Source organism: Capsella rubella, unplaced genomic scaffold, assembly GCF_000375325.1.
Source record: "Capsella rubella cultivar Monte Gargano unplaced genomic scaffold, Caprub1_0 scaffold_7, whole genome shotgun sequence".
NCBI classification, from domain to species: domain Eukaryota; kingdom Viridiplantae; phylum Streptophyta; class Magnoliopsida; order Brassicales; family Brassicaceae; genus Capsella; species Capsella rubella.
Window position 1 is genome coordinate 5,605,221 of NW_006238917.1, and position 25,466 is coordinate 5,630,686.

General features: G+C 37.7%; 9 protein-coding genes across 12 annotated transcripts; 4 read left to right on the forward strand and 5 right to left on the reverse strand.

Moving 5' to 3' along the window:
• The first annotated feature begins 1,543 nt into the window (after positions 1 to 1,543).
• LOC17880791 (V-type proton ATPase subunit G3) lies at positions 1,544 to 2,172 on the forward strand. Its single transcript, XM_006285844.2, has 3 exons — positions 1,544 to 1,708; positions 1,820 to 1,920; positions 1,999 to 2,172. Exons 1-3 carry the CDS (start codon positions 1,621 to 1,623, stop codon positions 2,134 to 2,136), a joined length of 327 nt encoding a protein of 108 aa, XP_006285906.1. The 5' UTR covers positions 1,544 to 1,620; the 3' UTR covers positions 2,137 to 2,172.
• Positions 2,173 to 2,988: 816 nt separating this feature from the next.
• LOC17879366 (putative clathrin assembly protein At4g25940) lies at positions 2,989 to 6,235 on the forward strand. Its single transcript, XM_006283319.2, has 14 exons — positions 2,989 to 3,265; positions 3,357 to 3,426; positions 3,504 to 3,601; positions 3,710 to 3,848; positions 3,950 to 4,077; positions 4,147 to 4,260; positions 4,353 to 4,469; positions 4,561 to 4,626; positions 4,700 to 4,780; positions 4,857 to 4,934; positions 5,016 to 5,210; positions 5,287 to 5,362; positions 5,462 to 5,589; positions 5,681 to 6,235. Exons 1-14 carry the CDS (start codon positions 3,176 to 3,178, stop codon positions 6,089 to 6,091), a joined length of 1,791 nt encoding a protein of 596 aa, XP_006283381.1. The 5' UTR covers positions 2,989 to 3,175; the 3' UTR covers positions 6,092 to 6,235.
• Positions 6,236 to 6,477: 242 nt separating this feature from the next.
• Positions 6,478 to 7,831, reverse strand: LOC17879774. The gene is made up of 3 exons (XM_023778022.1): positions 7,752 to 7,831; positions 6,894 to 7,657; positions 6,478 to 6,805 (listed from the first exon to the last, which is right to left on the reverse strand). Exons 1-3 carry the CDS (start codon positions 7,803 to 7,805, stop codon positions 6,478 to 6,480), a joined length of 1,146 nt encoding a protein of 381 aa, XP_023633790.1. The 5' UTR covers positions 7,806 to 7,831.
• A 378-nt stretch (positions 7,832 to 8,209) lies between these two features.
• On the reverse strand, positions 8,210 to 9,703 carry LOC17880514. The gene is made up of 4 exons (XM_023778023.1): positions 9,644 to 9,703; positions 9,500 to 9,545; positions 8,749 to 9,460; positions 8,210 to 8,555 (listed from the first exon to the last, which is right to left on the reverse strand). The coding sequence occupies exons 1-4, from the start codon at positions 9,701 to 9,703 to the stop codon at positions 8,210 to 8,212; spliced, it is 1,164 nt and encodes a 387-aa protein (XP_023633791.1).
• A 325-nt stretch (positions 9,704 to 10,028) lies between these two features.
• LOC17880466 (nifU-like protein 3, chloroplastic) lies at positions 10,029 to 11,410 on the reverse strand. The gene is made up of 4 exons (XM_023778940.1): positions 11,143 to 11,410; positions 10,941 to 11,058; positions 10,546 to 10,841; positions 10,029 to 10,442 (listed from the first exon to the last, which is right to left on the reverse strand). Exons 1-4 carry the CDS (start codon positions 11,242 to 11,244, stop codon positions 10,251 to 10,253), a joined length of 708 nt encoding a protein of 235 aa, XP_023634708.1. The 5' UTR covers positions 11,245 to 11,410; the 3' UTR covers positions 10,029 to 10,250.
• Positions 11,411 to 11,596: 186 nt separating this feature from the next.
• Positions 11,597 to 13,682, reverse strand: LOC17879899 (putative glucose-6-phosphate 1-epimerase). Its single transcript, XM_023778618.1, has 9 exons — positions 13,664 to 13,682; positions 13,300 to 13,547; positions 13,137 to 13,211; positions 12,995 to 13,051; positions 12,735 to 12,895; positions 12,481 to 12,615; positions 12,285 to 12,387; positions 12,093 to 12,192; positions 11,597 to 12,001 (listed from the first exon to the last, which is right to left on the reverse strand). The coding sequence occupies exons 1-9, from the start codon at positions 13,665 to 13,667 to the stop codon at positions 11,793 to 11,795; spliced, it is 1,092 nt and encodes a 363-aa protein (XP_023634386.1). The 5' UTR covers positions 13,668 to 13,682; the 3' UTR covers positions 11,597 to 11,792.
• Positions 13,683 to 14,759: 1,077 nt separating this feature from the next.
• Positions 14,760 to 15,641, forward strand: LOC17878454 (60S acidic ribosomal protein P3-1). Its single transcript, XM_006282694.2, has 2 exons — positions 14,760 to 14,975; positions 15,347 to 15,641. The coding sequence occupies exons 1-2, from the start codon at positions 14,778 to 14,780 to the stop codon at positions 15,512 to 15,514; spliced, it is 366 nt and encodes a 121-aa protein (XP_006282756.1). The 5' UTR covers positions 14,760 to 14,777; the 3' UTR covers positions 15,515 to 15,641.
• A 101-nt stretch (positions 15,642 to 15,742) lies between these two features.
• LOC17878703 (pumilio homolog 6, chloroplastic) lies at positions 15,743 to 20,104 on the reverse strand. Of its 3 annotated transcripts, none has more exons than XM_023778325.1 (10): positions 19,998 to 20,104; positions 18,931 to 19,443; positions 17,717 to 18,819; positions 17,483 to 17,624; positions 17,297 to 17,404; positions 17,005 to 17,217; positions 16,791 to 16,901; positions 16,484 to 16,678; positions 16,236 to 16,407; positions 15,743 to 16,050 (listed from the first exon to the last, which is right to left on the reverse strand). In XM_023778325.1, exons 2-10 carry the CDS (start codon positions 19,423 to 19,425, stop codon positions 16,031 to 16,033), a joined length of 2,559 nt encoding a protein of 852 aa, XP_023634093.1. In that variant the 5' UTR covers positions 19,426 to 19,443; positions 19,998 to 20,104; the 3' UTR covers positions 15,743 to 16,030. The 3 variants fall into 3 exon arrangements, with proteins under 3 accessions (XP_023634093.1, XP_023634092.1, XP_023634091.1); XM_023778324.1 differs by having other exon boundaries at positions 18,931 to 19,446; positions 19,998 to 20,103; XM_023778323.1 differs by having other exon boundaries at positions 18,931 to 19,479; positions 19,998 to 20,102.
• A 2,429-nt stretch (positions 20,105 to 22,533) lies between these two features.
• LOC17880454 lies at positions 22,534 to 25,411 on the forward strand. Of its 2 annotated transcripts, none has more exons than XM_023779171.1 (10): positions 22,534 to 22,791; positions 23,172 to 23,644; positions 23,722 to 23,921; positions 24,002 to 24,073; positions 24,165 to 24,255; positions 24,375 to 24,455; positions 24,602 to 24,664; positions 24,755 to 24,877; positions 24,955 to 24,993; positions 25,070 to 25,411. In XM_023779171.1, exons 2-10 carry the CDS (start codon positions 23,276 to 23,278, stop codon positions 25,205 to 25,207), a joined length of 1,176 nt encoding a protein of 391 aa, XP_023634939.1. In that variant the 5' UTR covers positions 22,534 to 22,791; positions 23,172 to 23,275; the 3' UTR covers positions 25,208 to 25,411. The 2 variants fall into 2 exon arrangements, with proteins under 2 accessions (XP_023634939.1, XP_023634940.1); XM_023779172.1 differs by having other exon boundaries at positions 23,202 to 23,644.
• The last annotated feature ends 55 nt before the right edge of the window (positions 25,412 to 25,466 follow it).

Sequence of the window (25,466 nt, forward strand, 5' to 3'; positions counted from 1 at the left end):
ATATTAATACTTACTAGTATATGATACTTTTATATCTCCCAAGTGATGGAAGCGTAAAGATGCTCCCGGGGTGATGATTTGTGAAGGACATTCAATTTCAAGAAAAGTGAACTCTCAGGGAAGCTCCTCCTGCACTTTGTTTGAGTATCACTAAGATCATGTGATATCTTTATGCTTTATTATTTTGATACACAAATCTATGCATGCATACTAAAATGCATATACATACATAAAATACTTGTAAATGTGACCATGATGTTTTTCTCGTTACCATACGTTCCTACTTCCTAGATAAGTAAATTCCCCTTTGCAGTCACTTTTACATACCCTTTTGTTTTATATCTTGGTAGAAGCAAGTATTCATTATATGTGTATGACAATGGACAATGGTGGGTAAAAAAACTCACCATGTGCTGTTGATTATGTTTTCAACTACTTATTTATCGTGACGCCTTCATTAGACAATGCATATAATGTGATCCCATTTTCTATTTGAAAAGTATCTTAAAATATCAACGTTTAAACTAATATTAATTTTGCTTTTTTTTAAAAATGGCTACATGCTTACATCAGAAAAGTTGTTTACTAATAAAAATGAATTAACAAAACAAAACTTTTGGCATGCAGTTCAAGAAATATTTTGTAAAAGAAGGAAAAATAAGAAACAAAAAGGCACAAAAAACATAAAAGTATGGCATTCATCAAACATCAACAAGACCTTAAACCAGACCATCGCCGCATTAAACGCAATCATGGCCACTGATCCGGCTGCTACGACTATCACTGCCTTGAATCCAATTATACAAGACGTTATAAGGATAACCGAAAACAACCAGGTCCTATTGATCACGATCATATTTTTTGTGATCTAATTTGATTTACATTATCTTCAATTACAATTACAAAGATAAATCAAGGACAACCAAATTTTCTAACTCGGAAGATTTGTTTATGTTTCGATATATTCGTATATATTGATGTGACAATTTAAATAGGGAATGCGTGGTGGGAAAATTAAATGCAAAGTATATCATGCAACTTTATACTATCTAAAGTAGTAATGATGCAACTGCATGTGTATGATTTATTCGTTTTGGGCATTCTCCATTCTGCTTATTGTTTTGCATTTATATCAGTGAAAATGACGCCTTTGAGCTGGCTATTTAACGTCTAATCTTTGATAATATAGTTTTTTTTTCTTTGATGATTTAATAAAATATGAGCATCAGTTTTATCAAAAAAGAATACAAAAAATATGAGCATCAATTTTATTTAGATTTCCTTATAATCCATAGTTTAAATTTTGTTTCACACAAAATATTTATTATACCTATCGGCTGATTTGTAGTCAGTTGAGATTCTATATATAGTAAGTTTTAGATTTTTTTTTTTAAATATATACACTCACACTGGATCACATATTGTTTTCTAAATCACTCAAATTTGAAAGAAAAAAAATGAGTCAAAAACGAACTCCAAGAACCAAGGAGAAAAACACTCTGCCTCTCTAATCTAAACCATAACGAAAGAGGCTTATATCTACAACTTCATTCTTTCACACCAAAATTTGCAAAGAAGAATAAACACAAGTATTCATCGGCATTCAAGAGAACACAAGCCATGGATTCTTTAAGAGGCCAAGGTGGGATTCAGATGCTTTTAACTGCTGAACAAGAAGCCGGACGGATTGTTTCAGCTGCTAGGACCGGTATAGTCTAGCTCCTTAACAGTTTTTTTTGCTCCAATAGTAAGATTTTGGTTTTTTATCCTTTTCGGCTGTGACCATTTTCTTATTGTTTTTGGATGGACCAATGATCAGCAAAACTAGCAAGATTGAAGCAAGCGAAAGACGAGGCTGAGAAGGAGATGGAAGAGTACAGGGCCAAATTAGAAGAAGAGTATCAGACACAAGTTTCTGGGGTAATCAACACCAAACAAAACCAGCGAGTGAGATCTTAACTTGTACTCATCCTTTACCTTTTTTTTTTTGTTTTTCAGACGGATCAAGAAGCAGCTGCAAAACGTTTAGATGATGAGACAGAAGGCAGGATTAAGAACCTTAAGGAATCTAGCTCGAAGGTCTCCAAGGAGATTGTCAAGATGCTCACCAAATATGTTACCACTACTGCATCATGATTCTCATCACTACACTGACCTTATAGTACTATCTTATTCTCCTGATAATAAAAATTGTCTTGATTCTTCAGCTTTAAATTTTTGGTTTCGTGATATCTTTGTGCATAATAGAGCCAAATACACAGTGCATGGGTAAACACATTAGCATGATGAGAACATTCGAATTAATACTTATAAGGAAGCGATAATATTTACGCACAGCAACAAAAGAGGAAACATGCATGCATGGTAAATACAATGTTGGGTTAATATTTTGTATCTTTGCCGAGTACAAATTGTTACATTTCTTAAACAAACCGAAACAGTAACTTCTTAATGACATGATCAGTAAGATAAATAAATGAGCATTTTGGAACAAAAGAAGCAATGATATATGCAGTAGATGTTTTTGGCAAATATGATCCAAATCAGAACCCAACCTATGCTCTTAAGCCTACGGATCCAAGTCCAACAAAAAAAATAAAAAAAATACAGTTCGAGTAATGGAATTATTATTATTTTTGAACAAAAGAGTAATTAAAATTTGAGATACATAATAAGTGGAATTCATTTTTTTGGAAATTACACATCTGTAAGACTGTAACTTAGCATCCGATTATAGGAATATGCTAGATTTGTTAAGGTTAAACAAGAATTTTGATTTGGTAAATGAGACTACTATTTTCGATACAAATTAAATTAGTACACTATATAATTACAAAATCTTTTTTTTAAAAAGAGTAAAATAAATAAGATTCCGTTACGCACGTCACGTCACGGTGAGGCAAAGAGAGAGGGAGAGAGAGAGAAGAGGCTTTGGTTGAAAAGTCTGTTATTGTGTTCTGTTCGTTGTAAGGCGACTAACAAGTAACAAACAGAGCATATTTACCAAACTTAAACTTGGTCTTCGTCTTCTTCGTCTTCTTCATCCCCTTATCTTCTCCTTCCTCTTCCCCCTCTCTTTCTCTCCCCGTCGTTACCAGATCGTCGTTACACTATTCCGGTGATCTCCGCAATAATAGTTAACAAACTTTTTCCCAATTACAAGATTTATCCCTAGATGGCAACGTTTCACAGCTTCCGTAAAGCCGTCGGAGCAATCAAAGATTCAACCACCGTAAGCATCGCCAAGGTCAACAGCGAATTCAAGGTCAGACTCACATTTTACCACCTTTGGCTAAATTTTGTTCTTTTTTGTAAACGACCGATGAAATTTTTTTAATATATGAAATCGAGATTAGGATTTGGATGTTGCGATCGTCAAGGCCACAAATCACGTAGAATCTGCTCCCAAAGAACGTCATATTCGTAGTAAGTACCCCGAACCCTTTGAGTTTTTTTGGTTATTATGATCAGAGGCGTTATATGAGTTTTATATCTTTATGCAGAAATATTCTCGGCGACATCTGTAGTGCAACCACGAGCAGATGTTGCTTACTGCATTCACGCATTAGCCAAGAGATTGTCAAAAACTCGCAATTGGGTTGTGAGTTTATATAAACTTTACTCAAAAAGACTTCATTTTATCTTCACTTTATAAAATAAAAAAAAAATCTGTTTTTGGGTTTGCTTAGATTGCGTTTTCAACACGTAGGTCGCGATCAAGGTGTTAATAGTCATCCATAGAACATTAAGAGAAGGTGATCCAACATTCAGAGAAGAGCTTCTCAATTACTCTCACAGAGGACATATACTTCGGATATCCAACTTCAAAGACGATACAAGTCCTCTTGGTGAATAGCCTCTCTCTCTATATATATATATCTTTTTGTTCTATAGCTTTGGTGTGTTAATGAAAAATGTTAAAAGACATTATCTTGACTTGTTGTTGCAGCTTGGGATTGCTCTGCATGGATTAGGACATACGCGCTTTTCCTCGAGGAGCGGCTTGAATGCTATCGGGTTTTGAAGTATGACATAGAAGCAGAACGTTTACCAAAAGCTTCAGGTGCATCTTCCAAGGTTTGTTTCTCAACTTCATTCTCACCTTTGAAACTAACACAAGAATCTCATTATATATCATTTTTACAGAACGTAGATTTCAATGCTACTCAAACGTATAGAACAAGGATGCTCTCTGAAGAAGAACTACTAGAGCAGTTACCTGCTTTGCAACAGCTGCTTTACAGGCTTGTCGGTTGTCAGGTAAAAGTTATATACTCAAACTAAAATCTTCCAAACATTTTTGTTTTTGTTTTTACATGGAACCTTTTCTTAATCTGTTTTCAGCTTTGCAGCCTGAAGGAACAGCCTATAGCAACTATCTAATTCAATACGCTCTTGCATTGGTACTTAAAGAAAGCTTCAAAATATACTGTGCCATTAATGATGGAATCATTAATCTTGTCGACATGGTTTGCAGAATAATCTCCTTCTCTGCTTTATTTAGTATAACTTTGTTACTACTGAATGTTACTAAAGTATATATCTCTGCTGCTGATTCAGTTCTTTGAGATGTCAAGACATGATGCAGTTAAAGCTCTAAATATATACAAACGAGCTGGCCAACAGGTAAGGCTCCAAAAGCTATAGACTAAGTCTTAATCTTCACAAAGCTTGCCTATTAATGTTATCCACTCCACAGGCTGAACATCTGGCTGATTTCTATGAGTACTGCAAAGGTCTAGAGCTCGCTAGGAGCTTTCAGTTCCCAACCTTAAGACAGGTTTTTTCTTAACTTGTGATGGATGAATGTGAGATTGATCACCTCAAAATAACTAATATCTAAAAATTTGTTTCAGCCTCCTCCTTCATTTCTTGCCACAATGGAAGATTACATTAAAGAAGCACCTCAAAGTGGTTCTGTACAGAAAAAGCTGGTAAAAAGTTTTAACTCTCATCATATTTGGTTGATATTGATCAGAAATAAGTCTTTTTATAACTGGCGTTTTGTATTACAGGAGTATCAGGAAAAAGAGGAAGAAGAACAAGAAGAACAATGTGCGCAGCCTGAAGAACCTGTAGAAGCCGAAAATCAAAATGAAAACACTGAAGGAGACCAACCTCAAGAAGAAGAAGAAGAAGAAGAGGAAAGAGAAAAAATAGAAGAGGAAGTTGCTGAACCTTCATTCTTGATAGACACTGATGATCTGCTGGTGAATCTTCTTGCACACATCAATCTCATGTGTACTGATATCTTTTTTGGCTAAATTCTCAAATTTTTCTTGACAGGGCTTGAGTGAGATAAACCCAAAAGCCGTGGAGATAGAGGACCGCAATGCATTGGCTCTCGCAATATATCCACCAGGTAGCAAATATTGATTCTTGACCAGAAGTTTAAACATTCTGTCACACTATGGGAGGAAGAAATGAACTTACTGATTTCATTTGTTATTGGTCTCTGCAGGTCATGAAGCTCCAGGTCCATCAAACAGTTTAAGTTTAATAGAAACTGGTGGATCCGGTTGGGAACTGGCACTAGTCACTCCTCAGAACAACAACAACAATCCTCGCCCCACGCCTAACACCAAACTAGTAATTAAGTCTAACACTACATTTGAACTCTCTATTTCTAGTCTCAAAACTAACATGGGGGTTATCTCTCTCTCTTCTCTTGTATTTAAAGGCAGGAGGGTTCGACAATCTTTTACTTGACAGTCTGTACGAAGATGATTCAGCTAGGAGACAAATCCAACTAACCAATGCCGGGTATGGACATGGTGGCACAGACAATGCAGCAGCAGCACCACCAAACCCATTCGAGATGCAACAAGATCCCTTTGCAATGTCCAACAACATTGCTCCTCCCACTAACGTTCAAATGGCAATGCAACAACAACAGCAACAGCAGATGATGATGATGCATCAGAATCCCTACAATTACACTCATCCTCATGCTCATCATAATCATCACCACCATCAGTTCTCAGCAGGTCCTTCCCCTTCTAATCCTTTTGGAGACCATTTCCTTGCCCTCCCACCTCCTCCAGGCTCAGCTGGTCCGCAGCAAAACAATCATCATCATATGCTCCTCTAGAGTTACAACATATCAGTTGATAATCTCTCTTTCTCTTTGTTACTTTTTGGTTTCACTGGTTGATATTTTTGCCCATAAAATTATATGTGTCAATTTGTCTCAGCTGCCTATTTGTTTTTTGTTTTTTTATCTTTCAGAACTTGATTGCCTTTACTTTTTACTCTGCAAATGATTTATACACGTTTAGATTATCAGAATAAGTAGTCTAAGCTAATTGTGATCAAGAAAGGTAAAACGGGTCCTGTCATGTTTTATTTCAAATAGTCATATATAGAACTAATAACCAAAAACATTAACTAGCACGTTCATGAACCAAACCCAAAAAACATTAAAGAAAAGATATTGCAGGCCACAAATGTAAAAGACATCATATGATATCAAAGTCACTAGCAAGAGAGTGGAGCAGGCCAGTAAGGGAACTCAGTTGAACTCAATGGAAGGTTATCCTTTATGTAGAAGGTAGTGCAAGTTTCGGTTCCGATATCGTGAACACCAAAGTTACTGCCCACATAATAGATAGAGTTAGGCCTGAGTCCAGGAGACGAGCTTGCCGGGACACAGCATGCTTCATTATGTCCAAGAAAGATACAAAGATCTCCAATGTCTCTCGTGTAAACCAAGTCACCGCAAACTGTATCCACTCTAAACACCAGAAACCTTTTTGTTGTATAGAAGGTTGTTTCCGCTCCCCAGTCCTTGCCGTCCTGGCCAAACCTGCAAATAAGATATCTTTATGTTTCAGCATATGTTAAATTACCAAACTTGTGCATACATATTTAAAGATAGATATATTATTATGTACCACTTGACGAGGAAATGTTCACCGGAGGGTGACTCCACCAAGTGGTCCGTTCTGGTACACGAGATGAAGTCTTCCAAATCCGTCCGAAGAACCTTGCTAAGATGGTCCGTTTGACTACACAAGTAGTGGAACTTAGGTTGGTATTTTTTACCCGACCCGGGGTGGACATCATCCAAGGACCAAAAGTAGAGTCCAGAAGGACAAACAGTGAGAAACTTATTGTTCTTCTTTGAATGCATTAGACTCGAGAAAGGGTGCACAGAACCAGAGGTATCGATGTTGATCCATTCAGAGTCGCTGAAGGGCTTGCACACACTCACGTCAGATCCCAAGCACTTGACAGCCACTACCAAATCTTGCTTGTTTCCTGCCAGAGGGTTGGACATTGCCACGTTTTGGATTCGAGAACTATTATACAGAGGAGGGAGATGAAGTTTCACCGGGTCAGATGGTGTGTTACTGACCAGCACGAGACTTGTATACTCATCATCATCATCATCCTCGTATTCCTCCGATTCACCTGATTCATCTGATTCCTCCGATTTTTCGTTAACTCTATAACCATATATATGTGGAATCCCATCGGTCATCGCCACTCGGACCTCTTCTGCGAGTCCCTTGTTCTTAATCACGAGTTTCTCTCTGTATTCATCATCGTAGTATATTTGATCATTGGAATTGTAACCGGCCTTAAGGAGGTGGTCAATCAACAAGTACGGGTGTGTTGGCTTAGAGCAGAACATCCGACCCTTCATGTTGTGTCTCTGCATGCAATGTATATACAAGTAATCATCCAATAAGGAAGAACCGTAAGGAAACCCAAGTTAACTATTTTTACATAACAAATAAAGAACTTACAATGACATTTTTGCAGACAGATGGCTTCAAGAGTCGGTTAATGAGCTGAGACATCGTCGAAAACCCTAAACTATGTTGGTTGATTAGTCCTCTGTTTCAGAGTAATAAAGAGAGAACGCCTTGGCCACCAATTTCACAAACTTACCTTATATAATGATATAGAAGAATCTTTAATGGAGATAGCATTAAATCTAAGGAAATAATCCATTTCAGTTTTTATATAATGGAATGACATAAAAATATATATCGTTTTTAAGTGTGTTTATTTCTTTTTCTTTTTTGTTTAATCAATTAATAACAAATACTGTAGTATGTATGTGAGGGTTATTTAAAAATTATGAGTAGCGAGAGATTAGACATCTTCATTGAGGTTTTATTGAACTCATAGCAATAGTCAATAGAAGTTAGGAAGAAAAAAGAAAAAAGACCATAAACACTAACGCAAAAAACTATAAAAATTATGAGTGGAGAGAAACTGGAGGAGGCCAGTAAGGGAACTCCAAATTCCTTAATGGGACGTCATCTTCAGTGTAGAAGGTAGTGCAAGTTTTGGTGGTGAGATCATAAACACCAAAGTTATAGCCCACAAAATATATGCAGTTAGGCTTGAGCCCGGGGCACGAACTGGCCGGGATGCAGAAAGCCTCACTATGTCCAAGAAAGATGCAAAGATCTCCTATTTCTTCTGTGTAATACACAAATTTTTCATCCCATGATTCTTCTGCTCTAAACACCATAAACTTTGATGCCATGTGCATGAGTGTTTCCACTTTATTGTGATTGCGCATTATGTTGTGGCCGTACCTAAAACACATAGAAGAACAAATGAGATAAAATGTTTCATCACGTTTTGTGTTTGGCGAGTATATAGTAGATGCATGTCCTAGCTAGAATGAGCAAGACTTAAAAACAAAAAATTATCTCAAATCAAAATGTGGAGTAACCTAAATAATAGTTTGTATCATTGTTATTCAAAAAACAATTCTTGTATATATACCACTTGACGAGGAATTGTTCACCGGAGGGTGACTCCACCCAATGATCTGTCCTGGAACAGGAATTTAGCAGGGCCAACTCAGGCAAAACCGCGTCAGGAATGTTCTCAGCTATTAAAATGAACTCGGGTTGGTCGTCTTCCCTGAAGTAGAGATCCAAGGAGCACAAGTAATCGCCTCCAGGAGCTGGAATGTAGAACCTTTGATCTTTCTTGGAATACATAAGACTCGAGAAAGGGTTCATAAACTCAGGCGAGGTTTTAATGTTAATCCACTGATGACCAGGCCTAAAGAGACTCAGCTGAGATCCCCAAGACTTGACACCAACGACCCAGTCTTCACTATTATTTAGGTCACTTGAAGAAGACGCCATGGCCACGCTTTGGATTCGAAAGCCCGTAGGTAGAGGAGGCAGATGAACGCAAGCAGGTGTTGATTTCTTCTGGTCATCGATGAGAATATCTAGGGAGTTTTTCGAAAGCTTGAATCGCAATCCATGATGTGAAAACCCTACAGTCATCGCATGACGAACCTCCTCTACCAGTTTCTTGTCCCTAAGCAAAATACTTACATTGGAAGCGGGCAGTCCGTATTCACCTGATTCGTAGGTTCTAATGACACGACCATCAGGAGAGTACTTGGGGATGTTAAGCACGTAGTCTATCAACAGAAACGGGTAGATTGGGGTAGACGAGAAGGAACAATCCACCGGGGCTTGTAGTTTGGCGGTAACGCTCATCTCACCATCCGTGCTTAATGTGTAAGTTGTAGACGAGAAAAGACGAACGTTCTTATGTCTCTACCATGTTTACGTTCAAACAAGTCAGACTATGAGAACCAAAAAAAAAAGTGAAAGGAGAAACCCTAATTATGTCCTATATAGCTACGAATTCTTACGAGTAGACTTTTGCAGACGGAGGAGGGTTTGAAGAGTCGGTTAAAACTAATCTGTGACATTGTTGATGTGATTTTGATTAGCCGTGTGTCTCTTTCGTGTTCCCCATCTCTGTATAGTCTTAATACAGAGATTAATATACGCCTTGGAAACCAAGTAGAGAGATATTGAATATGAATATTTAGAGGATAACTTGTTTCAGGAAATAAATAATTTGCCAAAGTTAAACCTAATCTTAACTCTGTGCCAAATTGTATTATAGTAAATTAGAGATTAGAGAGAGTCTGAAATTTCTGGTTTGCTTCTTTTCTAGCCTTTCTCTCTATCTTGCACCGTATGGGAAAAAAAAAAAAAAAACAAAGAAAGTTAAAAGGGAACTCAAGCAAATTTACAAGTTCATATTCTATTGAGTTCTATTTCTCGATGAGCTCCTTTACACAAGTGTATAAATAAAGCTTTGAAATGTTTTGTTTTATCGAGAAATTAAGCTTGGTGCATCAAAACGAAGCCAACAATCTAGCTATGCTCATTAATTTCAAAATTATATTGAATCAAAAATAGGCTTTGTAAAAGATGAGAACAGAAGTTACAAAATGTAAAAGGTGTACGTCACTCTAGAAGCTGGACTGCACCTATGGATGGGATCGTTTCCCTCAGTTTTTGAGTCAATGCAACACGAACAGTCATGACTCCAGCAGCTGGTCCAGTGAGCCTAACCTTGACCACGTAACCATCTATCTCTACCAACTCAAGCCCCCCACCTCCAGTGCCGGATAGGTACGGCCGTAACTCAGACAGAACCTTTATTTGACAACAGCAAACCAAAAATGGCCATTCAGATCGATCGCTAATTGAAAAAAACAAGTCAAAATTATTAATGTCACCCAATAACTTCTAAAAAAACCTTTTCGACGTTCTCATCATTCAGCTCTAACCCTGTCTCTGATTCAAGAAACTGCTCAACGGACATGATTTCTGGAATCTTGTCCCGTAGACGACTCTCTATCCCCATCTTCAACGTCATTGATGAGCTAGGACACGAGCCACAAGCTCCTTGCAGCTTTAGAACCACCACAAGTCCGTCGATTTCGTGCAGCGCCACGTTTCCTCCGTCGGCCATTAGCGACGGCCGTACTTCGTCTAGCACTCTCTCCACGTTATCTTCCGTCAACGGCATGACGCAGCTCACGTGACCAAACACTACACCAAAGTCCACGGTAGAAGAATTTAAATCACAACTAGAGTTCTCTAAGAGATTGGTCTGGTTTTTGCAAATCAAAATACCAATTCAACCATTACCTGTTCGTTTTCTCAGAGGTCGAGCGTGGTGAAGGCAAGAAAAATGTATTCTTTGAAATTGCCCCCTGAAGAATGTACTGCATTTGGAAGAGACTTCATAACTATCTGAAACTGAGCTCTGACAGAAGCAAAGGAGAAGACGAAGTAAATCAGAAAAAGAGTCAATTTTTTTGGTGAAGCTCGACGAACTGAATACAGTTACCTTAGAATTGAGAAGCGACGAGCGAAACTTAGGGTTCTTCTCAGCTGACGAGACCGAAAGGTTCATCATTGCGATTCGGGTTTGACCCGATACACAACCCATTTGAATCCTCACTTATCTGCTTTGCGATCGACAAAATCTCCAGAATTTATCAAAACCCTTCTCGGAGATTGGGAGGAATAAGTTGGATTGAGCTTCTTTTTCCCCAAGGAGCATCTGGGAAGAGAAACAGAGTAAGGAGAGAACGTTTCATTGGTGGACGATGATGATGATGATACGTCTTGGAGATGATTTCATTTTGTGGCTAAGATTTTTTTCTTTAATAAATCAATACGACAAACGCCCGTAATAAAATATAGAATAAGAATTTTAATTTAACAAATAGATTATTCATCGGCTAAATATATGATTTTGAAGTATACTAATTTTGTTATGATCAGAACTATTATACCAATTACTGTAAATCACTTTATACTTTATTATTGAACAGGATTTACGAACAACTAGAATTACAAAACAATAAAACTGGTTCAAGAGTCCAGTTTGGATCCCCAACTAACTTACATGTTCACCATGTGATGTGTCTCGGGAACATTAAGTAAAGTAGTATACTTTAAGGGGAATAATACAGTTTTAAAGTTGGTTCTTTTTCAAGGATGATGAACGCAAGGCTTTTTTGGGTCACGCTTTCCACTGGGGCAGCTCGAAGGAACCACAGACATTTGTAGTATTCCTTTCCACTCTCGGCCGGGGTTCACCTTGATCGGTTTCTCGACAGCCGCGCTTTCCACCGTTACAAAACGCCTAAAGTCGTCAACTCCCAAGTCGGACACTTTCTTGTCCCATGGATTCCACACAACTGCACATTATAATTAGGAATGATCCATCATTAGTACTAAATGTTTATGTGTGTCTATGTAATGTTTACAAAACTATGTCTTTTTACTTACTGGAGTCAACTTGTCCCTCCTTGTGTACAACAATAGTCTTCTTTTTCATATGGTCTACGATTCTTAGATTATCTGGAGTCCTTAGGTACAACCTGTCAAGCTTTTTTTTCCGAAGGTTTTGTGTATTAGTGATGAAATATAAGACAAGAAGTGTTGAAGCTTGAATTGGAAAAAGGAACAAAGAGGGCTTACTTGAGCATTGAAAGTTATAACCTTCTCATGATCTGTGAAACGTGTTCTGTTTTTTTGTTGGTCAAGATAATCCAACTTGTGCATTCCTTCGACCTGGATTTGACTGAACACATACAACAACTAGCTGATTACGATTCAAAAGATGAGATGTTGTGTCTCGTTTCAAAATGGGAGATTATGGACTCGTTGAAATTACCTGATATTGGAAACAGCGAAATAGGGGTGAAGGGCAAATGTGAAGTTAAAGGGCTTGGTATCAGAGTTCTTGACACGAGATGTCAACGTCAAATCTCCATCATGTCCCAATGCTACTCTCAGTCTATACTCAAATCTGTAGTTGGATACAGAGATATAATCAAAACATTACTCCAGTACAATTATTCTATGTATAAAAAAAACTACTAATAAAAAATGGTGAAAAGAGAAAGAGAGAAATTTCAAGAATCTTACTTGTGAGGCCAGATCTTCAAATCATCATCGGATGATCTCAGGATCAGGTCAACGAAAGCATGAGAAGAAGAACTTGATGGCAAAGGAGGTGGATTAGCATCAATTTCCCAGAACCTCTGTCTTGCAAACCCATGTGAGGGAAGTGGACCGGTGTTACTGTACTGCACTTCCACAAAAACTCATTCCATTAATAAAAACAAATCACACCATTCAATAATTACAACAAAAAAAAAAGATTTATCTCGAAAAAAAAAACATACTTGTGGAAACAATATTGGAATCCCTCCACGAATCGGTGTTGGAGGATTAAATATAGCCTGCACAATACGTTAACACATGATTTTAGTCAACTATTGTAGATACAGACAACTATCTTTTTTAACAGAGTGAATCTGAAGTTACCTTGCTACTCATAACAAGTAACTCCTCTCCCTTATCATTCTTCCAAGAAGTCACTTGTCCTCCATACAAGTAAACCTGAACAAACGAAATGGAACAACAACATCTGCATCAAGCAAAACGGACCTTTGGAGTCTATAAGGCAGCACAAAACGGACAAAAGTACCTCAAAGGAATGACCGCGATGGTCCCGGACGATAATCTTGTCGAGACCATTGACGCCTTTAGTCCGCTCAAAAGGACGATGCTCGGTGGCCATGGCTACCACTGCAACCAGCAGAGCCCAAAAGAATATCAAAGATCCCAAATTTCCCATATTCCCCATTGTGAATCGTCCTATGCTCTCCGCGGCTTCTTGTAAATGATTGAAAATTTGTATCTCTTTGTAATATATAGGAAAGTCAACGAGCGAGCCTAAAAACAGGAAAAGAATTTTGTAGAAATCCAGTAATCTAATATAGAAAAGACTTTATATTATCTTGACCAAGAAAAGAAAAGTCTTAATTTGCTCAAAGGAAGCCATAACGCACACATCTCTTGACCTTATCGTCGACGCCAATCTCTACTCTCCTTGTTAAGGAGTCCACCCCATTCAATTATTATTGAGTATACATCACCGTTTCTTTCTTCATTTTGACAACTACGTTTATATTTTCGAAACTTCATATATTTAGTCTAGCTACTAAACAAGAGAAATAAAATTAATGGTAAGGAAACTAGATAAATAAAGTTTTTACTTTCTATTAAAAAATACTATCAATTAATGTGACCAAACAGTTAAATAAAATGTGTTAATACTAGATACAGTATCATTATTTTTTTGAAAAAGATAGTATCATGTAATTACGTACGCATACCTGAAAATATGAAGATTACATACGTGTGTAGAATAGATTTTCTTCTATTGGCTCATCTTTTCTATTGGCTCATCTTAGAAAATTGTACATATGTACGTCATCTCATCTTCATATTTTTCAGCTATACTTATTAGTTATGACCCGTGACTTATGATATCTATAAATACATTTTATATTTAGGAAAAAAAAAAACAAGTTGGATGTTGTGAAAAAATAATAATAAACTGATATTTTCGACAAAAAGTTGAAACTTCAGTTTAGGCAAGTGGTGAGATGCATAGTTTTATGAAAAAAAGGGAAGTGAACGAAGGCTGTTGTGATATTAATTGATTCAAGTGTTGGGAAAATAATCTCGTAGAGTCTGATGAATTGTTTTCAATCTTGATTTGCTGGTTTTTGGTGGGACTTGTTGTCATTTACTTATATTAGCTCGAAAGCTTTGACCAACCTTTTTTTTCTCCTTGCTTCTGTTTTCTCTCAGTTTAATATATGCCATAATGATAAGTTGCTAACCTTAAAAGTCTTTCATCATTAAAGTTTAGCAAGTATTTCAGTATTTTTTTAAGAACATACATAAAGAGAGTCAAATACTAGATTTTTGAAGTTAAAAGAAAAATGTTAAAATTTAACAAAGTAATGGGCTCATCCAAACTGGCCCATCAAGCCTGTTAGCCCAATATGGGTAACCCGTCTTTTTCCACAAAGAACTTAAACTAGGGCTCATCATAGTATATAACAACAAAACGAACTTGATCGTCACTCCATTTTTTTCCTGAATTTTAAGAAGATGGGAGTATTCACGTTCGTGTGCAGACATGGCGGCGGATCATGGACCGCGAAGCAACACGAGGGTGACCTTGAGGCTTCCGCTTCTTCTACCTACGAGCTCGTGCGCAAGCTCGTCCAAACTGCTCTCTCCGCCGATTCACCCGGTGGCGTTCAGTCTTCGTTTTCTCTTGTCTCCCCTACCTCGGCCGTATGCCAGGTATTATAAAGTCTCTCTTGCTCCATCAAGCTTACCTTTTACGATCAACTATTTTTTTTAAATTGGAATCACTGTGTGAGAATTGATACTCTCTAGTGAGCTGTTTAAGTGATCCAAGTGCCAATTGCATCGAATGTGATTTTGCGTCAATGTAGCTTGTTTTATAGCTGGGACATTAACACTAAGACATAAAAAGGTTACAGCTTTGTAATAGCTAATCACTCAATATGCATTTTGATAGCCTACTCTGTTCTAGTAGCTGACTACACGGCTCTGCAACTAATACAAGTCAAGTCTAGTGAATCATTCTTGTTTCTGCATTCTAATTTCTTGTTGTTGATATCAATTACAATCAATTTCTTGTGGCGTAGGTAATTGTCGGTGGTGCTGTTGGTGGAGGATTCTCTGCTGGAGGAGCGGCCTCAGGTGGTGGTGGAGGTGGTGCAGGTGACTCTGCAGCTGCCCCTAAGGAAGATGAGAAGAAGAAAGAAGAATCAGAAGAGGAAGAAGGAGACTTCGGATTCGATCTCTTTGGTTAATATGGAAATTGTAACTTGGAGGAGGTTTTAGTTTGAGCTTCCAATTTTTGTGGGGTGTTTCTTCTACTGTCATGTGATATGCTACTTTGCTTTAATTCTATTCAATGACAAGTTTCTCTTTCGATCATATGTTACTTTGCTCCTCTTGTTAGAAGAACCTCAAAATTATTGGCTCAAAACAGAGTGTCGTAAAACAGATTACGGAAGGGGGAGGCCTCAATGACGATAAACATGTAATATTTGACTTTGGTAAATACTGTCTAAGAAAATTTCGAATTGTCTTAGTGAAAAATCCACAAACCAGTTAAAAATCTTAAGTAAACTACTGATACATTTATGAATATTTACGAGATGCCACACAATCATCACAACGGCTATGATAAAGTTCAAAAGTAAACAACAAGATCCTTCACAATCATCTAAAATCTTCCCAAATGAATATCCAGCTTTCATGAAAAGCGAATTGTATGAGTAAATCCGAGTCAGCCACTGCCTTCTAATCAGAAGAGCCGCTCATCATCTCAATTCTCGATTTTCTGCAGAAACAACAACCAAGATCAGTCTTGTGCTACACCGCTTATTTTTTATAAAATCTATTTGATTGTTTACTTCGCCCTGTTTCAGCTTATACAACATCACAGAGAAAAGCCTTTTTGTTCCAAAGTTTTGTAATTGTGCACCTTCCTATTTGAACTTGTCTAAAGTTGAGGAATTTTAGTACCTTCACCAAAGGGCTGTTCCAACCGAGTAACAATATGTTTCCCATATGTGTATTTCTTCAATGCAGAAGCATGCGTTCTCACTCGGCTGAACAATGTTGCACGCTGATCAGCAGTACATGTCTCGAATATCTTCTGCACCACATAGTTTCCATACTGATCCTTCATCATCATCTGTTAAAAGTGGCTTACAGTTAATATCCAATCAGTTAAAGAAGGAAGTGTACAGGTTCGGTTCACAAGCTCTCACCAATAGACTATCATAGCTCTCATCAGGCCCCGCAATCTCTTTAATGATGAGATCCCGCTCAATTCGACCACCATACTCCAGACACTTCTCGATAACATTTGATGCAAATTTATGGAGGCTAAGCTGCACGATGTGCCCTGACAGTTTTCTCACGATTCTCTCTCTTTGTTCAGACGTCCCTTTCTCCAAGACATGCTGCCAAATAGTAACTTTTGCGTTAAGTGGTGATTTGATGAAATGAACTGTGGCGTGTTTAGTCTAATTTGACTTCAGTTCATGTTTTGTAAGTCCCAAATGGTACACATACCTGTGTGACATAGTTACCATATTGGTCTTTGGAAAGGACACATACTGATTCCAATATCTCCTCGGTAATGAACCGACACTGATGCTCATGTGAGCACCGCTCCAAAAGCCTCTATACAGAAGGGAAAAGAAAATGTGAAGCCGCATGGTTCTTGAGACAATGAGAAAAATCAAGAACAGGAGAAGGAAAAGCCGTCTAGTTAAGTGCTAAGTACCTGTATGACACGGCAGCCATAAGGATGCATAGAGAGCGAGGAAACTTGACCACGGAATGCATATAGCATGAACCCAACTCTGTCTCCGGGGATGTTCTCAATGCATTTCTGGATCACATGGTTTCCATTTTGGTCTCGAACACATCTCATGACCTGCCCATCAAGTTCACGTGCTAAACGAACTCTCTGATCAGGTTCTATGACATCAAGAGCCTAACACCATAACAAAGTTTCACTCAATGAGTCAGTTGTTTTTAACAAAGTACAGTTCCAAACAAAGCGATTTGTGTACCTTTTGAATCACGCGACAACCATACATTTGCAGACTAAGTGGTATTATCTGCCCCATGAGTTGATCCGCAAGTTCCTTTCTCTGTGCTGAATTTCCGTACTCAAAAAACTGAAAGAATCGCAGAAAAATCAATAAAATGGGTACAGTATAAAAATTTTTAAGACATAGGACCGAGTAGGAACAAACCTTCTGAATGACATAATTACCAAACACATCTGTCATTAGTTTGCAAGCATGAGGAAGAACTTCTCTGAAGACAGCTGCTTTTTCTTCTGGATTACAATTTTCAAGCTTTTGCTGAATGAATCGGCTCCCATGTTGATCCGCACTGAAAGAAAACAAGATTATACTCAAGTTAGTTATCATCTGATTAGGATGAAAACCCAAGAAAAGACTCGTGAAGGAAAGATCAAAACATGCCTGAACTCAACAATGTGTCCTGTGATGTCAGACAAACCGAACCTCCTGCCTTTCCCAGATTTCAGCTCTTCAAGAAAGTTGCACAATCGTGGGCCATTCACACCTTCCAGGCTCCCCTGTGGCTGCCATCCAGGATATGCCTCAACATAAGGAACAGGACCCGGTGAAGGAGGGCCGAGCTGTGTAGGCAGATACTGCACCATAATGCCCATATTTGGCTGCATTCCATAATAATTAACACCCATTCCCGTTCTACCCATATTAGAGTTACTTGGCCCTCTTATTTGTCGAAGGAATTTCGGATCATCTTTCTGTGACTCAGGAGCATTCTTGTGGTTCCTAGGAGCCAGTGGTTCCATCTGCCCAAATGACTGTTGACAGTACTGCATATACATAGGATCTGGAAAAGAAGGTTGTCCTGCATACTGCATTTCACCTCCGTGGACTACACTTCCCGGACTTGGCGCCGACAATTGAGGAATAAATTCTGGACTGACAATAAGTGGAACAGAACCATGGGAAGGGTATCCAGGCATCAACTGAGGGATCATGTTACTGTATGGTCCATAGCCATACTGAGGAGAATAAACAGCAGGAGACTGCATGTTATAGACATGAGCTGGTGAAGTCATATACGCCGTTTGGGTAGCAGTGTAAAGCAGAGGCGGCGTAAAACCTGAAGACTGAAGCACAGGCTGACCATCATTTGAGAACTTGTAAGGTTGTCCATAATGAAACTGTCCAGTCCCGGTAACTGCATCATTTATGCCATGGGAACCCATTTTGCCGCCATTTTGAATCCAAGTTACATTATTTTGCTGTTGGTGCAGCTGCCTTTCTGGCCTTGTAGACCTTGATTCTCGAGGGTATTTAGCCGTTCCGGATCCAGATATGTTAGTATTCTTCATTTTAGCGATGATAGTGGATTCATCAAGACTTTTCTCAATGCCAATGGAAGCATTTGTCATTGAAGCAGCATTATCTTTAACCATGACATCATCTGATATCTCCGAGAAGTTACCACCTTCATCCGCTGTGTTCATTTCACCATTTGAAGAGTTTGACCTACTATGTTGAGGGGTCGGCCCAGAAGAACTATCATCCTGCAATGAAAAAAGATTCAATTATAACTTATTATAGAGCTAAAGAATGACATTTCACTACTCACAAACAAGTTATTAATGAGAAGTAAGGTAAAGAAAGTGAAACCGAACCTGCCTAAAATCGTCCAAACCTTGAGAACCAGGACGATTTTCCAACCCATTTGTCCTATCTGAAACACTATTAACAGAGAACTGTTGGGAGATTTCATCCTCAGACACTTCCTTGTGAGTAGAAAGTGAAACTTGGGACAAATGATTGGGAGAATTAACTTTATTCAATCCCTTGTTACTTCTAAATCTACCTACACGATTGTCTATGAACTGATACTCAGTAGGGTAATAAATCGGTGGAGAAGGTATGCGGTTAAGGCTGTGTTTAGAAGAATAAGAAGGATGAGTAGTCACGGGGTCCTCAAAACCGTAACTCGGTAGCTTTAAGTTATTACAACCCGAGCCGCCCTGTCTTGACAATAGATTATCCACAGCTAGAAAAGATCCCTCCATGCTCGGTGGAGCACTTCCACTTCGATTCGGCACAGAAGCCTGCCTGGAATTAGACCATCTTTCATTGCTTCCAGACATCCTAATAGGATTCTCAGTTGCCATTTCTCCAAGGGTATTGCTCTTCTACAATAAAGAAGGGAGCTTTAACACAGATACCTGAAGAAGAAGAAGAAGAAACAGTAGAAGTAGAAGAAGAAGAAGAAGAAACAGTAGAAGAAGAAGAAGAAGAAAGCTCCTTGTACACAAATTAATCACCAACGAAATCAAAATCACCACAAAAAGGAACGAAATTTAAACAAGCCAATCGTTCAACCATGGCGAGCAAACAAGCAAATGACACACATAGGTTCTAATCAGAACTTGGTTTCCTCAAGTTTAGAACTTTAAAGTAAAAGACAACAGAAGAAGCAATAGCAAAACTTTAAAAGTCTTAAGATATAGCTACAAGCAGAGATACATGACCAAGTAAATGGTCCACGCATTAGGTAAAGGAAAAGAAACCCAGAGGAGAGGCAGAGAGAGAAGGAGAAACAGAGTGTAAGTTAGAACGAACGGAAATGAAAAATATTTAGACTTGTGTAGTCACAAAAAAACAAACCCTAGAAATGAAAGAGGTTTTAGAGCTAAAGAGAGCACAAGAGGTGCACGGGGAGTGAGGTGAAAGAGTGACTTACCAGAAGGCGATTACAGAGGAGGAAGCAAAAGATTCACTGTTGAGAAACCCTAGATTCTGGTGCTCAGAGAGACAAGGAAGGAGGAGGAGAGAGAGAAAGAGAGAAAGAGAGAAGTGAATGATAAAAGTGACCATCTTTGGCTAAGTCAGTGCTGATTTTTAAATGTTTGGATTTTTTTCCGGTAATGGCAAAAATAAAATCCATATATTTCCACCATTACGGATCCTTTCTTTTTCCGCGAAGTTTATGGAGTTTGACTTTTTATTTTTTCTAAGCATTATCGGTTTTTTAACCAATGGTATCATTTCTTCTTCTTTTTATTTTTATTTTCATTTTACATTTTTTTTTGGGTGATTAAGTCATGGTTAGTCTAACTACAACTAATTAGTGATTAATAAAATTTTCTAAACCAATTTCTATTCCATGCTAGTATGTTTAAATTTGAATTATGATATCTAGTTTTCATAAATTCGTATTAATATTAATGTACCTGAATAGTTTTTTTCTTTTATATGTGTGAGAAAATGTAGACATTTAAAAAAACTAATAAGAATATATCTTTAAAGCTTTTCATAAAACATCAAGTAGATTTTTATATTTAACCAGCAAAAGCATATCTTTTAAGCATTTTTAAAACCTTTTTTTTAGCATATTTAAAACCCCAATTGGTTTTTTTTTGTCACCAACAAGTAGTTAAAAAAAAAAGAAGCAAGAATTACAAAAAAAAGTCTGAAACATGTACAAACAAAATTAGATATTGTCAAAGTAAATAATTTATTGAGGAAGTAAACTAACCCAAAAGAAAAGAAAAGAAAAACGTTGAATTGAATTGCTAAAAAAAGCGAGTTTGATTTTTGTAAAAGAAAATGCGATTCATAGCTAAAACAGGATATATACCCAAACCTGATCATTTTCTAACCTTTTTGACTTTGTTTGTGTTCCCAAAGAGCCCACACAACACACAACCCGTAGAAACTTGCACTCACATTTTTGCTGATTTGCTATGTCCAAAATCAGATAAAAAAGAAAATGGTGTCTACTAAAACCTGAGAGTGAGATGTGGGATTAATCATGATCCATTTGAATGACCATTGATCTTGATCATCTTGTTAAAAAAGAGATTTTGGGATATTACTGGTGAATGTTCCTATCTTTCATAATTCTTGAACTTTCTTTTGGATTACTTTTCATGAGGATATTATCATGATTTATAAGTGAATATGATTACCATTTTATGCTGTATAGATTTTAGGTTTTTGTTGGTTTTAAACTAGTCCAAATGATTTTATAATAACTGAAATTCTTATAGAAAGTTATATTGGTTGACTTTGGTCATCGTATTCTAAACATATGTGACTGCAAATATTATGGAATGAGGCACTTTCATGGCTTCAACATAGTAATATTCAAGCAGACGAAATGTATCTATCGTCCATTTAATTTAGAGAGAAAAAACTACTATCCAAATCTATATGTATCCATCGACATCTAAAATAAACGGAATTTTCTATGTATTTGTTTTGTACTTGTATCAAGAAATTTCCACAAGTCATATACAAATACAAAGAAAATGTTATGGAAACCATACTTCAAATAAATAAATAAATAAAAACTGTCTACTACTTGTTAGCTGTTGTTGTTCAATTTTGTTGTTTTCTTTCAAAACATAATCACATGCTAAAATCATTCGTTGTTCATGATAAGTGATTCATTAATCCCGTCACCCATTACCGTCCAAATTGGACAATGATAAGACAGTTGAAAGATGAATATCCTGTTTTCACCAGTCTAATCTTTTGATGCATTTTGTTCCGTTTAGGCTCATGATGCTAGGAGACAGATTCCTCAAACTTCCATGTAACTCTTATGATGCCCCCACTCATTTCAATTTAGTACACCAAAATACTCAGGCTTCTTAATTTCTCAGATTTAGCTGTCACTAAGAACAAAAAAAAGACGAATTGGCTTAATGGCCTAATCGGCTATATAGGCAACAGCAACAACTCTACTAAATAGTCTAATCTTTCGCCATCGTGGAAGGAACAAAGCGGCGACTGTCATGAAATGTCAAGTCAAGAGCGATGATAGAGCTATTAAAATTCGTTATTTTTTATACCCACTTGGACTATTTTTGTTTTCCATTTGCCCATACATATATAAAAATGAATGAATAGTAGTACCATTATTTGTTTTGTTTAATAAAAGAAGGTGGCTAAAAAAATGAAAATTTAATTAGAAAGAGGTTCTAGAGTCGTGAAGCCAACTCAAATCCAAAACAAAATAGAAATGTAGATTCTTTTGGGACTTTTATATAGCTAGTTTAATAACAAGAAATTAATAGAAATTATTGGAGTAAATGGAAAGCCAGTGTTTTAATAATGTAGTCTCTCAATTGGTTTCGAATTTAATCACTTGAGAGAAGAAGACTTGTTGGTTTCACCAAAAAGTCTCTTCTTCTTCTTCAATTCTTTTATTTCAAACTCTAAAGAGAGAGGAAGCAGTACTACTCAGGTATAAAAGAAACCAAAAACGATCTGAATCGTCTTCCACTTGTGTGTGTGTGTCTCCATGTTTTTAAAGACTTATTTATTTTTCCCTTAGAAAAGCAAAAAAGGAAACTTTCCCTCTAGCGTCCCTCTCTCTTTGGACCCTCACATTCGTTGAATCCAACCCTTCTGGGTTTTATTTTTTTGCCCTAGATCTTAACGAAGAGGATCAAATTCGACTTTTTTGAGATCTGGGTTCGGACAAAGATTCTGTCTTTCTGCATTCTACCGTTTCGATTCACCTCGAGGTTACTGTCTTTCTTTAACTCTTTTTAACTGATTTTGCCAGCTACAGTGACTTCATTTTGCTACTAAGAAGTTGAATCTGGGATTTGTAGCTTCTGACTTTAGTCTGGTCGGAGAAAAACTCACTAGATTTAGACTTGTTTAGCTCGTACGTGTGCTAGAGAGAGTTTAGGAGGAATGTCCTGCATTTCCTGAATCACGGGAACAACGTGCTGCATTTTGCTTATTGCTTCTTTCTGAAGGAGCTTTCTTCTTAAGATTAGTTTGAAACATCACTTTAATCTCTCCGTGTTTCCCGGATATATTAATCTCTCAGCGTCCTTTGTTCTTGTTCTTCAATAGATCAATAAAATCTTTCGATCTTTTTTTTATATTACTTCAGTCAATGCCAATTTAAAAGAAGTATATGCAGAAGTGAAAAAAAGATTCAAGCTTTTGTATGCCTATAAGCTAGAAAGGAGAAGGGAGGTGTTAAGACTGGTTTCAATGGGTGAGACGCAGAAGATGTTGCAGGGGCCACGTCACCACCACCACACATCTCTCAAGAAGCCCTTATGGGTCGTTTTGACAGTTTCAGTGACCAGCATGCTTCTGATCTGTACTCACATGTACCCAAAACACGGCAAGAGCTCCTCCTGTCATGGTCTCTATAGCACTAGAGGCTGCGAGGATGCTCTCTCCGCGTGGCTACCTGTTCATGTCAGGAAGTTCACTGATGAGGAGGTAGCAGCTCGAGCAGTGGTCAGAGACATACTAAGAACGCCTCCCTTCATAACCGCAAACTCCAAAATCGCTTTCTTGTTCTTGACTCCTGGTACTTTGCCATTTGAGAAGCTCTGGGATGAATTTTTCAAGGTAACACATACCTCGATGCAATGTCCAACTGTTAGCTACATTTCATTGATTTATTGAGGGTCTTTGGTGTTGTGAAGGGTCATGAAGGGAAGTTCTCTATTTACATCCACCCGTCAAAGGAACGACCAGTTCACATCAGCCGTCACTTTTCTGATCGGGAGATCCACAGTGATGAGGTTACTTGGGGAAGGATTTCTATGGTTGATGCCGAGAAGCGTTTACTGGTTAGCGCTCTTGAAGATCCTGACAACCAACACTTTGTTCTTGTTTCAGAGAGGTAATGATCCAATGTTGCTTAAATGTCCTAATTAAGGTTTTTTGTACTAGCTGATCACGTCAAATTTATTTTCTTGGCAGTTGTATACCGTTGCATACTTTCGACTACACTTATAGATATTTGCTCTACTCCAACGTTAGTTTCATTGAGAGGTACATTACTCTCTTAGAACAAAAAAAACAATTGGATTTTCCCCATTAATATTCACTGACACAAAGTTCTATGATCTCTCTGTTTCTCAAGTTTTGTGGATCCTGGTCCACATGGGACCGGTAGACATATGGAACACATGCTACCAGAAATCGCCAGGGAAGATTTTAGAAAAGGTGCTCAGGTAAGGACTTAATCTCTAGGAGCTTGTCTTAATGAGTATGCTGCTACTGCGATAAAACGAAACAAAATTGAGTTTTTGTCACTTCTCGCTGTATAATTTTTGTGTTTCCTTCTTGCTAGTGGTTCACAATGAAGCGACAACACGCAATTATAGTGATGGCCGATGGTCTTTACTACTCAAAATTCCGCGAGTATTGTGGAGTAAGTTTTGTCCTGCAGCTGAACAATTTTGGTTTCATATTGTAGCTTTTTGATCTTGGTTCTTTTGAGATTTTGAACTCAATAAAAAGTTTCAGTCCTCTTCGTTTTGAGTTCTGATTCTGAAATTAAGTTTCTATAAATATCAGCCTGGAATAGAGGCCGACAAGAACTGCATTGCTGATGAACACTACTTGCCAACATTCTTCAATGTGAGGCTATTCTTCTTCACACTCCATCGTTTGCAATCTTTTCACCCCTCTTGCAGCTGAAACATGTTTATTTGCTGGCTCTTCTTTCAGATGATTGATCCCATGGGGATCTCAAACTGGTCAGTGACTTATGTTGATTGGTCTGAACGAAGGTGGCATCCAAAGACATACGCAGCAAACGAGATTTCATTAGAGTTCATGAAAAACGTCTCGGTATGTTTCAGAATACATTTTTTTTGAAATTGTCAGTCAGCATGGTATTATACTTTTCTCTTTTCTCTCTTGTGCAGTCCGAGGACATGAGTGTACATGTTACCAGCGTGGGCGAGGTACGTTATTGTGACTCTCCCTCACAGCCTCTGTTCTTTTGTTCTCTCTTTAATACTTCTACTTGTGATTTTAAAGCATGGAGATGAGCTGCATTGGCCTTGTACATGGAACGGGATTACACGGCCTTGTTATCTGTTTGCAAGGAAGTTCCATCCCGATGCTCTCGACACATTGGTCAACCTCTTCCCAAACTACACAAGCATAGCTGCCTGAGAGAGGATGCTTGAACCAAACACACGATTCTTGGACCTAATTATTTTCCAGATATGTCTCAGAGGTGGATCTTTAAGTTACTGTAAATTTTCTGAAGAAACTGAAATTATTCTTGGAATTTTATGTCTCTTGATGAAACTGAGAGCCTGTTATATGCAATTAGAGCAGAAAGTTTTGGTTATAAGTGTTCCATTTTGCGATTTCCCCGCTGGTTCAGTCGTTATCAATTGGCTTTATGTTACATGGAATTGTAATAACT

Bases quoted from the DNA above. Each gene is read 5' to 3' on its own strand.
- LOC17880791 (XM_006285844.2), top strand. From the start codon at position 1,621: ATGGATTCTTTAAGAGGCCAAGGTGGGATTCAGATGCTTTTAACTGCT. The intron at 1,709-1,819 runs GTATAGTCTAGC...ACCAATGATCAG, and splicing joins TGTTTCAGCTGCTAGGACCG to CAAAACTAGCAAGATTGAAG. The intron at 1,921-1,998 runs GTAATCAACACC...TTTGTTTTTCAG, and splicing joins ATCAGACACAAGTTTCTGGG to ACGGATCAAGAAGCAGCTGC.
- LOC17879366 (XM_006283319.2), top strand. From the start codon at position 3,176: ATGGCAACGTTTCACAGCTTCCGTAAAGCCGTCGGAGCAATCAAAGAT. The intron at 4,781-4,856 runs GTTTTTTCTTAA...AATTTGTTTCAG, and splicing joins AGTTCCCAACCTTAAGACAG to CCTCCTCCTTCATTTCTTGC. The intron at 5,363-5,461 runs GTAGCAAATATT...TGGTCTCTGCAG, and splicing joins TCTCGCAATATATCCACCAG to GTCATGAAGCTCCAGGTCCA.
- LOC17879774 (XM_023778022.1), bottom strand. From the start codon at position 7,805: ATGTCTCAGCTCATTAACCGACTCTTGAAGCCATCTGTCTGCAAAAAT. The intron at 7,658-7,751 runs GTAAGTTCTTTA...CATTGCATGCAG, and splicing joins CTGTCTGCAAAAATGTCATT to AGACACAACATGAAGGGTCG. The intron at 6,806-6,893 runs GTACATAATAAT...TCTTATTTGCAG, and splicing joins GAACATTTCCTCGTCAAGTG to GTTTGGCCAGGACGGCAAGG.
- LOC17880514 (XM_023778023.1), bottom strand. From the start codon at position 9,703: ATGTCACAGATTAGTTTTAACCGACTCTTCAAACCCTCCTCCGTCTGC. The intron at 9,546-9,643 runs GTAAGAATTCGT...TAAACATGGTAG, and splicing joins CCGTCTGCAAAAGTCTACTC to AGACATAAGAACGTTCGTCT. The intron at 9,461-9,499 runs GCACGGATGGTG...CCAAACTACAAG, and splicing joins GTCTACAACTTACACATTAA to CCCCGGTGGATTGTTCCTTC.
- LOC17880466 (XM_023778940.1), bottom strand. From the start codon at position 11,244: ATGGGTTGTGTATCGGGTCAAACCCGAATCGCAATGATGAACCTTTCG. The intron at 10,842-10,940 runs GTAATGGTTGAA...ACTTTGGTGTAG, and splicing joins ACCTCTGAGAAAACGAACAG to TGTTTGGTCACGTGAGCTGC. The intron at 10,443-10,545 runs GTTTTTTTAGAA...TGTCAAATAAAG, and splicing joins ATGATGAGAACGTCGAAAAG to GTTCTGTCTGAGTTACGGCC.
- LOC17879899 (XM_023778618.1), bottom strand. The intron at 13,052-13,136 runs GTAACTTCAGAT...CGTATTGTGCAG, and splicing joins TACTTGTTATGAGTAGCAAG to GCTATATTTAATCCTCCAAC. The intron at 12,388-12,480 runs GTAATTTCAACG...GTATGTGTTCAG, and splicing joins TTCGCTGTTTCCAATATCAG to TCAAATCCAGGTCGAAGGAA.
- LOC17878454 (XM_006282694.2), top strand. From the start codon at position 14,778: ATGGGAGTATTCACGTTCGTGTGCAGACATGGCGGCGGATCATGGACC. The intron at 14,976-15,346 runs GTATTATAAAGT...CTTGTGGCGTAG, and splicing joins CTACCTCGGCCGTATGCCAG to GTAATTGTCGGTGGTGCTGT.
- LOC17878703 (XM_023778325.1), bottom strand. From the start codon at position 19,425: ATGGCAACTGAGAATCCTATTAGGATGTCTGGAAGCAATGAAAGATGG. The intron at 17,625-17,716 runs GCATGTTTTGAT...GTTTTCTTTCAG, and splicing joins GGACACATTGTTGAGTTCAG to TGCGGATCAACATGGGAGCC. The intron at 16,408-16,483 runs GTGAGAGCTTGT...CACTTTTAACAG, and splicing joins AGAGCTATGATAGTCTATTG to ATGATGATGAAGGATCAGTA.
- LOC17880454 (XM_023779171.1), top strand. From the start codon at position 23,276: ATGGGTGAGACGCAGAAGATGTTGCAGGGGCCACGTCACCACCACCAC. The intron at 23,922-24,001 runs GTAATGATCCAA...TTTTCTTGGCAG, and splicing joins TTTGTTCTTGTTTCAGAGAG to TTGTATACCGTTGCATACTT. The intron at 24,665-24,754 runs GTGAGGCTATTC...CTCTTCTTTCAG, and splicing joins ACTTGCCAACATTCTTCAAT to ATGATTGATCCCATGGGGAT.